An 11,557-nucleotide genomic window follows, 5' to 3' on the forward strand; every position below is an offset into this window, starting at 1 on the left:
CAATGTGCAGAAAGAGTTGTTTTTACGAAGACTAAAGAGAGAAGTGTGTGAAATGATAATTGACAAACATGCACAAAATTGAAGAAATGTATTTTTTTTTTTGCTGTGTACCAATAGGATTTGTATATAAGAATCAGGGTTCAATCAATAAAGTTTTGCCAGCGCAGCATAAGCATGACAGGAATAGAACACAGGGCTGATGAGTTGGCATATCATTGAGCATGAACCACATAATAACTTTTTGCCACCTAGGCACGTTGTTCTTTTATCTTTTCCTTTTTCTCTCAGATATATAGCACTGTGGTACAACAAATAGTAGTACTTACTACCGTCTGCAGATTTACAACAAATGATTTAAGGTCAGGAAATTTATATGCTTAGGGCAAAGGTTTACATTGTTTATGTGATGCAGAATTTAGCCTTCAACAATTAGGTCCTGAATGCCAGGCTTCAGGTTCAGGCTGAAGAATTCCTTTAAGTCGGTATTTGGATCACTTCCTGTCAGTTATTAACTTCTTGTATTCACTTGTTCAGTGCCCTATCCATCTGATCCTGCAAGTTTTTTTTATGTTTTTTTAGGATTATAAAGTTTTGAGTTTTAACAATACCTAAATACACACAAGAACACAAGGCCAAACTGAAGAATATGATTAGTGGAGATTCCAATGCCATTCCCTCGGCTCATCTGCTGTCTCCAAGCTGTCCAACGACAACGTCCCCTTCCCTCTAAAAACTCCTCTTGTTCTCACTGTGAGAGAGGGAGAGAAGAGAGAGAAGGAGCGCATCGCAATGAGCATCAAGGTAACGTGTACACACTTGCCTCTTGTTCTCTCTCTCTCATCACTGCTCCCATCTCCGGAGCTCCCCCACAGCTGCAACCTCCGAACATCCATCCAATCCAAGCATCCGCCGGCCTTCCTGCACCCCTGTCACCTCCTGCACCCCTGCCAAAAATCGTTGGCTTCTCCTGCTCCCTCCTTCCACTCCCACGACCTTCTACACGACATGATTGCATTGCAGGTTCCTACGGAATTCAGCTGTCCTCGCACGCCACTGAAACCTTCTTGTTGCCTGCCTGCGCACAACCGAAAGAGCCATCTCTTTGCTTTCGCAGAAAGATTTGGCCATTTCTTGTAAACTTGCATCTCTTTGTATGCGCCCTCTGTCATCTAATCCCATTGTCTATCGTTTCTGCATTGGGTCGGGTAGATACGAACTGGGTGACTTGTGTTCCTCTTCAGAGTGATTGTTTCTCGGTGAGGAGCGTGGAACCATGGGGAAGAAGGGCAAGTGGTTCGGCGCGGTCAAGAAGGTGTTCAGCCCTGAATCCAAGGAGAAGAAGGAGGAGGTAATGGTTCTCCCTCGGAATTCTCTTGAGTTTTACCGGTTAAGTTTTGGATTTGTGGTGTGGTTTGTAGTCGGATCTGACCAAGAATTGGATTTCCCCCCACTGAATTGCAAATAATTCAGCAGCTTGAGTTCTAGAGTTCATGGTAAAAATGGCGTCTTTTTCACTAACGCCTGTACAAAAGTTTAGGGTTTCTGGACTTCTCACTCGTGGTCCTGGTTTCGATTGGGCTTTCGTCTTTGTGAAAAAGAAAAGATTGAATTTTTGGTTTGGCATTCAGGATTTCAAATATGATTGTTGTCAAGATTGCATTTTCCCCTTGCAACTCGCCTGTCTAGTTATTTTTATAGATCTATGATCAAAGCATCATCTTTTCTCTTGCATTTGTTTTACTTCAATTCGAACCGAATGTGATCACAATTCACAAACCGCTTTTCCCTTGAAATGTACAGAGACTTCGGAAGAAATCAGCAGCGAGCAACCCAACTCCACCAGATCTGACCCCATCTGCCTCCTTGGAAGTCAGCGTTTCGGTGCCGCCCCCTCCTGCTCATCCAACTCCTCACCAGACTGAGGAGGTTAAGGTCCCTGAAGCTGAGGAGGAGCAAAGCAAGCATGCCACCGTGGAGGCGGCCCCTGCTGCCCCTGCACAGACGTCGGTATTGCCACCTGGTGTATCAAGGGAAGAGCTTGCTGCAATCAAGATCCAGACCGCCTTCCGAGGTTACCTGGTAATGTGAAATCAGTTTTGAATTGAGCTGTTTGATGCCATTTGTGCCTGGGATTTTTTTCTTGAAATGTTTAGAGAAGAACTCATTGTGACAGTTAGAAGTTGATAAAAGCTTAAATAGATTGCCTCATTACGGGAGTGTTTGTTTCTGCTGGCTGCTGATTAGGTCTTTGCGATTTTGTGATAAAGATAACAGTTGTTTGATTTTTTATGATTTTGTTTCCACATCAACATGACTGAACATGCAAGCAAATGTCTGTTGGTGGACACCCTGAAATTGTTCTCTTATCCTTGTCTAACATTTAGGTGTCGGCAGCTCGACAACCTTGCAAGTGGTATTGGTCAGTCGCTGTTAATTTGGAGCGATACCTCTTGGTTGAATATTTTAGCTATTTACAATTCTTGTATTCATTTCACAACTTTGTGTGATAAATGAGTTTTCATTGTTAAAGAAGTAGGTTTTCTTGCTTCAATTGCACCCGGAGGAACTGCTAATTAATTTCTAGTTTAATTTCTCTCATTTGAAGTGGTCATTATTCTTTTTAGGTTTATTATATCGTTTATTTCAGTATACATTTGTCGAGAGGGCCTAAAAATCAGTCTTGCCAAGTGTTAGAAAAATAATTCATTACCAACTGGCAGTTGGTGGCAACCACCTTTCATCACTCATTTTGATGTTCTTTTCAATCATTTTTTGGATACTGATGGCCTGTCTGGCATGCTATTGATGTATCCTTGAGATAGCAATTCATGAACTAACTTTGCAGCAGTGTGTTCTGTTCCTTGGGAAATATGACTTCATGGAAATTTGACCTGTTTGACGGTAAAAAAGAATCTTACTTTTGCTATCAATATACTGAGTGTTTTTGTCATTTGATAATGCAGGCAAGGAGGGCACTTAGAGCCCTGCGGGGCCTTGTTCGATTGAAGTCATTGGTCGAGGGTAATTCAGTTAAGCGTCAATCTGCAAGCACTCTGCGCTGTATGCAGACTCTATCACGAGTGCAGTCACAAATACGTTCTAGGAGGGTGAAAATGTCTGAGGAGAACCAGGCCTTCCAGCGCCAGCTCCTACTGAAACAGGAATTGGAGAATTTCAGGGTATGCAAACCACCACAGTAAAAAAATATTTCATGTGCTGGAGTTTTTCAATTAAATTGAGTAATATTTTTTCTCTTTTGCTCTAAGCATTAATCACAAAATATTATTGAATGCATCAAGTATATTCCGTTTGTGAATAACTTCATATCAGATGGGTGAGAACTGGGATGACAGCACTCAATCCAAGGAGCAAATTGAGGCGAGCCTAATAAGCAGGCAAGAGGCGACAATAAGAAGAGAAAGAGCGCTCGCATACGCATTTTCACATCAGGTAGGCGTTCTTTGTTCTGAAGATCAGTTGCGACTGTATCCTTCTTATTCTAACACACATGCTTAGAATGTTTCAAAATCTATTCTTTGCAGTGGAAGAGTACTTCGAGGTCTGCCAATCCAATGTTTGTAGACCCAAACAACCTACAGTGGGGCTGGAGCTGGTTGGAGCGCTGGATGGCAGCAAAGCCTTGGGAGGGCCGCAATGGGGCTGACAAGGAGAGCAATGTGATTGACCGCGGTTCCGTGAAGAGCATGAGCTTGAACCTTGGCGAGGGTGAGATCACAAAAGCCTTCAACCGTCGGGACTCCAAGCCAGACAAGCCATCGCCAACAACAACTCCAAAACTGACCCGTCCAGCCTCCAGGCAATCCCCTTCGACGCCCTCTGCTAAAGTGACACCGATCCCTGCGAGGAAGAAATCTGCCACGCCTAAGAACGGCCTCTCACAGGTGGATGATGACGCCAGGAGTGTGTTCAGTGTGCAGTCCGAGCGACCAAGGAGGCACAGTATAGCCACCTCGGCAGTGCGGGACGACGAGAGCCTTGCAAGCTCCCCATCACTCCCAAGCTACATGGTTCCCACAGAATCTGCAAGGGCCAAGTCCCGCCTCCAGGGTTCGGCAGTGACCAATGGCACAGAGACACCAGAGAAAGGAGGCTCTGCTGGATCGGTCAAGAAGAGGCTGTCCTTCCAAGCTGGAATGGCGTCCGCCTCACCAATGCGGCGGCATTCTGGTCCTCCCAAGGTGGGGAGTGTGGTGAAGGGCACTGTTGAGCCACCACAGCCAGAGGCCTTGGTGATAAATGGTGGAAACAAGTGATTAGCATCATGACAAATGGCAGAGCACCAATGGATTCTGCAGATATATTTCATCTATGAGCAAAGGTTAAAATTATATCAGCTGTATGAAGTATTGGCATTTGTTTTTTCAAAAAAGTTACTATCAAATTGTTTTGTGTAGGAGATTCTCGGTGTCTGTCAGATCATTTCATTTATTGCTTGTGCAAAACCGGAACCTCTATGTATGTATTTAAACAGGTCTTCTATTCATGCGAGCCGTATATTTCTTCCATGTATGCGGAAGATCTCTGTGACATGTGCAACATTTGTAGTGTTAAAACTTGTCTTGTGCTCAACAATTTTGCTGTCTGTATATAACGCGTTAAAGCCTCTCGTGACGAGGCCAAATCCCAATGCCCAAGATCAAAAGTGCACAGAATCATCAGTACTTCAGAATATGGTGTTCTTCAGCAATCCTTAAATCTCCCACGTCTCGCATGAGCAAATTCCAGGAACTGACTTTTCATTAGGATATACAACACAAATTCAATCAGCATGCCAATCAGTAAAAAATCAGTTACAATATGTATGCGGGGCAAAATAACAGCGAGCTAAATTTCATCCTCTAAAAGAACAGAAAAAATGAAAGAGCAAGTTAAAGGCGCTTCCAACGATCAAAGTCGTTAGTATGGTTGGTTCTTCAGCCCAATGCCAAAATTTTCACCAGGCTCTGACCCAAAGTAGTGCTGCCCACATGCACCCTTGAATGCTTTTATAGTTAACACCCTGATGTGGAAGCCATCTTTGGGCAATTCGACACAAATTTGCAGAATTGACATTTCCAGCTCTCCTCTTCAATCACAAATTTAGCTTCCCGTGCCCCCACCCAGAAGCTGAGGGCTTCCTGGATTTGATCCTTGAACCACCTAGCATCATAGGGGAACTGGTATTCTACGAGTAGGGAATGATCTGCCAGAAGTTCATATCTGTACCAACAAAGGAAAAGGGATGTACCAAATTTATTTTTCAAGTACTCATGTGTCAATTTTTCAGTAAGCAAGTACTCAGTACTACAGGTCACCCGTGATCAGGCTGTAACTCATATTTTACCTCAAGAGCAGCTGTTCTTGAGATCGTGGTACTGTATGGCAAGTAACTTTAAAATATTTCAATACATCTTCAAAGGTCTGCAAACAGAAACTTTGTCATAAGTCACAAATAAGGCACCCCTAGTGTGATGAAAAAAGAGGTTTTAAATCCTACGTGGACAACTTGAGGTCGATCTTATACACTAGGAGGGTGGGTCTTGGGAAGAAGTTGCTAAAGCCCGCCACAAGCTTGAGGACCGGCCTTAAGCAGTAAAAAACTGCAAAAGGGAGATTGATCTGCTCCTTGTTTGCACCAGGCATGGAAGAGAACTTGGGGGGGGGGGGGGGGGGGAAGGGGATTGGTGGGGAGAGGGATTGAAGAATATTTTATAAGGAATGGGCCCCATCTTAAAACCTAGTTGGGCTTTATACACTAGAAGCTCTAAAGACCCATTTGTGCTATATTAGCCACATCAGCTGACCATAAGAAATAAACACTAGTGATGCCCAATACACTAAAAGTTCTAGACAGGAGCATGAGCATCCACAGTGACAACCAGAAAGCAATTCTAGCAATAACTTGCTGGATTCGTTCAGTGTCTTTTCTTTTATAGAAGAAAAGGCAAATAGGATGGCGTCATTTCCCATAATCATCTGATTACTAAAAAATGGTTGAATAGCGATGAAAAAAAATCGAAGCTTAACTGTGGGACATAGCACCTTTGCATCGAATCCCAGTGAGCTAATGTACCACTTCACATCGTCTGATAACAAGAAGTTGGGGTTCAGGTCAAAATAGATGAAGAAGTTCTCCGCTGGGAATTTCTCAGTATTCAAATTGTCCCATAGGTACTTGTAACACATCAGCTGAAGCCTGTCACAAAAAATATCGACAAGATATCATGCAAACTTGAGACTTCATAGATGCCATCATCATCATGTGAGACAAAATTGTAGAACTTGTAAACAACTACATAAACAATTTATCATCTGAATTTGCTTCTGAATGTGGCATGAAAATGAAGTATAAAATACATCATTTACATTGCAGTATACAAGAATAAATATGCTACCTACAATCTTTCCTAGAGAGTGCACTTACCCACTACAATCAACTTGAAGCAATTTCAGTACCATTCTGTTTCATACACGGAATGATTGACCGAAGAGTTGTTTCCTAAAAACTAGATACCACAATTGGCAATAACTGGATACTTGGATAGCTTTCCAGAGATAAATATGCCTCAAGAAAGTCTGAAGTAGTCTAGCAGCAAATCATCCTTTCTGTTCTTTAATGAAGGTTTTGATAGGGTAATGGGCACTCTAAGCAGACATATGGAGCATCAATCCAATTTTATGCAACTTGTGATCAAAAGGAAGTTCACTTGAAGGGAGCCATTAGTCTAGGGAAAATACATTTGAGGCTATGTCTCCTCACGTTTGACACTTAATAAAGCAATGGTAAGGGGCAAACCTTCCATTTCTTTTGTGGGCTTCTGAGGGAATTGTTGGCTTGGAACGTGTCTTTGTATCCACCAGGATGGGATGAGATGAAGCACCATCCGTGGGCATTCGGATTTCATCAATAACTCCTGCCATCCATGACCCTTCGATGACCCCAATCATGCAGCCCGTCAGTACAAGACTAATAGTTTACACCGAAGAGGAGTAAACTATCACTAGACTTGAAGTGCAAAGCATATCAGCAAACTTACATCGGAAGTTTTCACGTGTGATGCCATCAAACAACAACTGGTTTGTTCCCACGATAAAGTTCATGAATTTTACTGCCCACGATTCTTCAGCAGTTCTAATGGCAACATCTACTCTCTCAATAACCTGCTCCAAAATGAAAGAAAACGGTTGTTAACCCAATATCCTAAAGAAAGAGAGAAATGGTTCTCCAAAATGCATTTATACAGTGAGTGACAGGAACCCAAGGTCCACGACAACATCAAATCAGTCATATGAAGGTAAATGGAAGTGATTTGTCCGAAAAACTTCGCATTTCGATGTCATGATGAAGCACTTAAAAATCACTGTATTGCATTCAGTAACATGACGCATTGAGGACAGAAGTCCATCTAATGAAGCCGCATTTCCTTCAGTAGAGCTCACCACCTCCTCGAGCTGGGCATGGCGGTCAGAACCGGCCTTCATCGCCTCGGTCCTCTCCGGCCTGCCGTGTTCGAGCACGAACTCCATCTGCTTGTCGCACCACTCCTGCCACAAGAAGGACGGTGGATGGATCAGAACGATAGGATCCCAAACGGAACAGGATGGAAAACTGCAGCAACCAAGAACCACGAAAGGCGCGAGCTCCGGACGGCGGCGTTACCGTGGCGGTGATGTCGATGACGGCGAGGGCGCGGCGTTCCCGGAACCGGGCGAGCAGCGACCTCCGTAGCGGAAGTGGGGGGTCGTCGATGTCGCCGGCGGCCGAGCAGGCCGCGCGGGAGAGCGAGGCGCAGCGGTGGGCAGCGGCGAGGGCGAGCAACGACACGATCAGCGCCATCTCCTCGTCGCTGAAGACCTCCACGGGGAGCTCCAGTCCGGCGGAGGGGTGGAGGGCATCGGAGCCGGAGAGATAATTGACAAAATGACATGGCTTCGAGTATTTGCCGTCCAAAATTTTGGCTTCAAACGATTTGTCACTATGTCTTTTTTTTTATTTGCCATTTTAGCCAATTAAATTTTTTATTTTTTATTTTTACAACTAGGTCCCTTCGGTCTACATTAGAGGTCTTAAATGGGATTGCACATCTGAAGGTCGAAACTCGGATCAGCAAGATCTGTACGTCTTACCAGTGAGTCGTTTGCTCCTACGCTAATTAAATTGATTTTGAATTTCTTTTATCCACTCTGGACATATGAAATAGCCATTGTACCCTCAACTCAATCTTTGTCCACCCAATTACGGATTGCTAGCCGTTCATTGCAGCCGGCTAGTAATGCAATCCTCATCAGTCGATTACATATTTAAATTCAACTCGGTTAGTAACTTTGCCTGCAGTATGTTAGTAATTTTACCTGCAATCCTCATCAGTCTGCAATTTGTTACAGATCTACATGTTCTGCTCATGTCTTAGTAACTTTGCCTGCAACCCTCGTCAATCTGCAGTCTGTTCATTTGATTTAAAGGAATAGATAAGATAAAGCTTCTTCAGTTTAAACCATAAATTGGTATTGAAGAGACTATTTTAACTTTGCCTGCAGTACAGTTGAAGATGCTAGTGACAACAGCAATTTGCTTCATGCTGCGTGACTGCTGACTGGAGCGGCACAAGAATTTGTATCTACTTTTGTCTTGTGTTGGGAGGGACGCGGGGGGCATCAAGACCCAAAGTCGAACAAGCTGATCTCAGAACCACCACCGCCATGACGACTTCTTCCTATGCCTGTGCCTGTGAGGAGGGTGAGCTCCAAGGAGGACATGGCGCGCCTGCGCGGGGAGGTGGCTCGCCCGCTAGCACGCCGCAGCAGCGCTCCGGCTCGCCGTGGCCTTCGTCGGTCTCCTCATCCGGTGGAATCGGATGGAGAAAGATTGAGTTAAGGGAACCGAGGGTACAATGGTCATTTCACGTGTCATAAGTGGATAAATGAAAATCAAAATCGATTTAGTTGGCTAAAATGGTAAAGAATCAAAGATGACATGATTTTTAGTGGCAAATTGTTAAAGCTAAAATTTTAGTAGTAAATAGTCGAAATCCACCTTTTATGATGTTTAATATGTCAATTTTTTCAGAGCCGAGGAGGTGCAGGGCTGCCAGATGTGAGCCTCATCTTGTCACGGCACGGTTCTATTTACTCAGCAACCATTAACGGACGGGGCTACGGGTATACAAGTACGAGGTACCTCTTCAGCGACCGGCAACAAACCACTCCGCTGCCTCGTTGCGATTTCGCCGGCAATCAACGTGCCTCCACTCCACCCCACTCAATCCTCTTTCCGGATAGCTTCTCGCAATCGAATTTCTCTCTTTTTCTCCTGATTGGACAAAAGATTGCAGCTTTACACGTCCTGAAGGCATGAGCCGTCGCGATCAATCTGCGGTAATGTGCATCAAGTTGTGATCTTTCGTTCCCAAGTTCTTGATTCACTTGAGAGATAGATCAACTACTGATGAGTTTGATCCATGGCATCCTCGCTTGTGATCCACGCGCCTTCTAGACCTGATGGACTTGACTATGATTCCTATCTCGAATGTTCACGAAGTTATATAACTAACCACCTTTATGAGACCATCCTAATTATATTTTATTTATTTTATTTTCTTTCTAATTTTTTATTTTTTTATTTCTTTTATTTTCTCTCATCTTTAATAACTTTCTTTCAAAGGGATTCGTAAAGAGAAATAAGATAATCCTGTTTTTAGAGAGAATAACCTTAAAAATTCATTCATAATAGAAATCATTAAAACGTTGAAATAAATAAAAAACCTTTGTAAAGAAATCTTCGTCCAAAAAGACTCCTTGAGATAGCCTGATATTCCTCTCTTCTCCTGTTCTGTTTTATTAGTTACGTCTCTTGACACATTCTCTCTCACACAGTGGTCAAAACGAACAAATGCTATTATTGCTGCCTCCAGAGCAACCCATATATTCATCCCTGACCGCACTCCTCAGGTTCTTAATTTGTTATCTCCTTCATTCATATAATTTAACCGACAAATCATTTGGTACTGTCAATATTTTGTTTCTGCCAATATTGTTATCTGGACACCAGTGTTTATTTTTTTACAAATCGGACACCCCGAATCCTAATAGGATTTTGACATCTATGTCAGATTCTAAGTTATATTTTGTGTGTCTAATTTTTTTTTATCGAATCGAACATCCGAATTAGAGTCGAATTCTAACATACATATCTATGTCCATGTAACATTGTCTACCATACTTTTCAGTATTAACTTGTCTATTTCAGTATTTATGCACACTTGTTGTTTGGTGCACTAAGATGGTAATATTAGTATGTTTATTTTGTTCCGTTCTTTTGATTAAATAATTGATTGACTTTCACCTTTTTCAATTGTTAATGGATCCATTCTGTGGGGGTATTTAATTTTTTATCACTCTGTTATTTAGAGCGATAAATTTACCACCGGTCTACGGTTTATGAACTTAGGAGACCCTATTTGTTAGTCTCAATGAGAAATTGACATTCTGAAAGAGTAACAAAATTTTAGATATTCCACCTGTGAACGATGCATTCTACAATATATGCCACCTTGTGCTGCCCTCACCGAATAATGATATTTCGAACTGGAGTGCCTTTGCCTTTTCTGTTCCTCATCTTCGTGCAAGTTGATCCGACCCCAAACCTCTGCCATGATTGTTCATCGTCAAGGTGAATTTCCGCGTTCCAGAGGGACCATAACAATTTCAATGGCATTTACAAGCACAAGAATATGCAAGGAAATGACCTTGCGCTTGACATTTGAGTCCTGAATATTTTTTGTTCTTTTCACTCGAAAAAAAGACAGTCCTGTCCTGAATAAAATCACCTATTGCAAGGTCGATTTAGTTAGCAGATTTTGCATGCCCAAAATTTATTTGGCACAATCCGAGAGAACGGAACAGGGTCGAAGCGGGCCGGCCCACGTTTTTTTTCTTCTGAAAGAGACATGTCTGGGGAAATTTTTGTGCAAACAGCGAACTTCGTGTGTCCACTTTCTATTTGAAGGATATGGTTGATTCTAATATACTACCAGGGAAGATATTGATTTGCAGAAAATCCATCATACGACCATAAAATATTGTGAACATCTCTCTACTAGTGGGATAATAGGATCAATCTTAGCCTTCGAATATGAATCGGATGGATGACATTTGATGTTTGCATGTTTGCACATATTTGATGATTTGGATTTTTTATTTATTTTTTATTTTTAAAAATATATGATCGTTTTAAAAAATCACAAGTCTGACCTATCATCGCTTGTCAACGAGCGAAAACAAGATCTCGTCTATTGAACGGGCGAGATCTTATGAGCTCTAATGGTCAGCGAATTAAATAACCGAAGAAAGAAAGATCTCGTACGTTCAGCGGACGAGATCAAGTTATCGCTCACTGAATGGGTGACACCTTCGTGGCATATCTGACACGTGGGTCCACCAAAATGTCTCGCCCGTTGAGGGAGCGAGACCTTTTGAGTATTTAAACAGGCGCAGCCAGTCCTGCCGACGTCACACCTCATGTGTTTCCTACTGAGTCGAGAGGAGAGGAAGGAAGGGG

The 11,557-nt window shown here is 42.8% G+C and overlaps 2 protein-coding genes across 9 annotated transcripts; one reads left to right on the top strand and one right to left on the bottom strand.

The window, feature by feature from the left end:
* The first annotated feature begins 619 nt into the window (after positions 1–619).
* On the top strand, positions 620–4,526 carry LOC133884337 (protein IQ-DOMAIN 2-like). Of its 4 annotated transcripts, none has more exons than XM_062323700.1 (6): positions 620–1,151; positions 1,242–1,348; positions 1,801–2,079; positions 2,964–3,179; positions 3,331–3,450; positions 3,543–4,526. In XM_062323700.1, the coding sequence occupies exons 2-6, from the start codon at positions 1,274–1,276 to the stop codon at positions 4,272–4,274; spliced, it is 1,422 nt and encodes a 473-aa protein (XP_062179684.1). In that variant the 5' UTR covers positions 620–1,151; positions 1,242–1,273; the 3' UTR covers positions 4,275–4,526. The 4 variants fall into 4 exon arrangements, with proteins under 4 accessions (XP_062179684.1, XP_062179685.1, XP_062179683.1 ...); XM_062323701.1 differs by having other exon boundaries at positions 620–801; XM_062323699.1 differs by having other exon boundaries at positions 621–1,020; positions 1,210–1,348.
* A 214-nt stretch (positions 4,527–4,740) lies between these two features.
* LOC133884338 (exonuclease V, chloroplastic-like) lies at positions 4,741–8,044 on the bottom strand. 5 transcript variants are annotated; one of them, XM_062323704.1, is made up of 7 exons: positions 7,661–8,044; positions 7,441–7,542; positions 7,038–7,161; positions 6,797–6,929; positions 6,043–6,196; positions 5,345–5,421; positions 4,741–5,220 (listed from the first exon to the last, which is right to left on the bottom strand). In XM_062323704.1, exons 1-7 carry the CDS (start codon positions 7,835–7,837, stop codon positions 5,013–5,015), a joined length of 975 nt encoding a protein of 324 aa, XP_062179688.1. In that variant the 5' UTR covers positions 7,838–8,044; the 3' UTR covers positions 4,741–5,012. The 5 variants fall into 5 exon arrangements, with proteins under 5 accessions (XP_062179688.1, XP_062179687.1, XP_062179686.1 ...); XM_062323703.1 differs by having other exon boundaries at positions 7,444–7,545; positions 7,661–8,038; XM_062323702.1 differs by having other exon boundaries at positions 7,441–7,545; positions 7,661–8,038.
* Positions 8,045–11,557: the final 3,513 nt, after the last annotated feature.

The sequence above is a fragment of the Phragmites australis genome, chromosome 11 (assembly GCF_958298935.1).
Source record: "Phragmites australis chromosome 11, lpPhrAust1.1, whole genome shotgun sequence".
NCBI classification, from domain to species: domain Eukaryota; kingdom Viridiplantae; phylum Streptophyta; class Magnoliopsida; order Poales; family Poaceae; genus Phragmites; species Phragmites australis.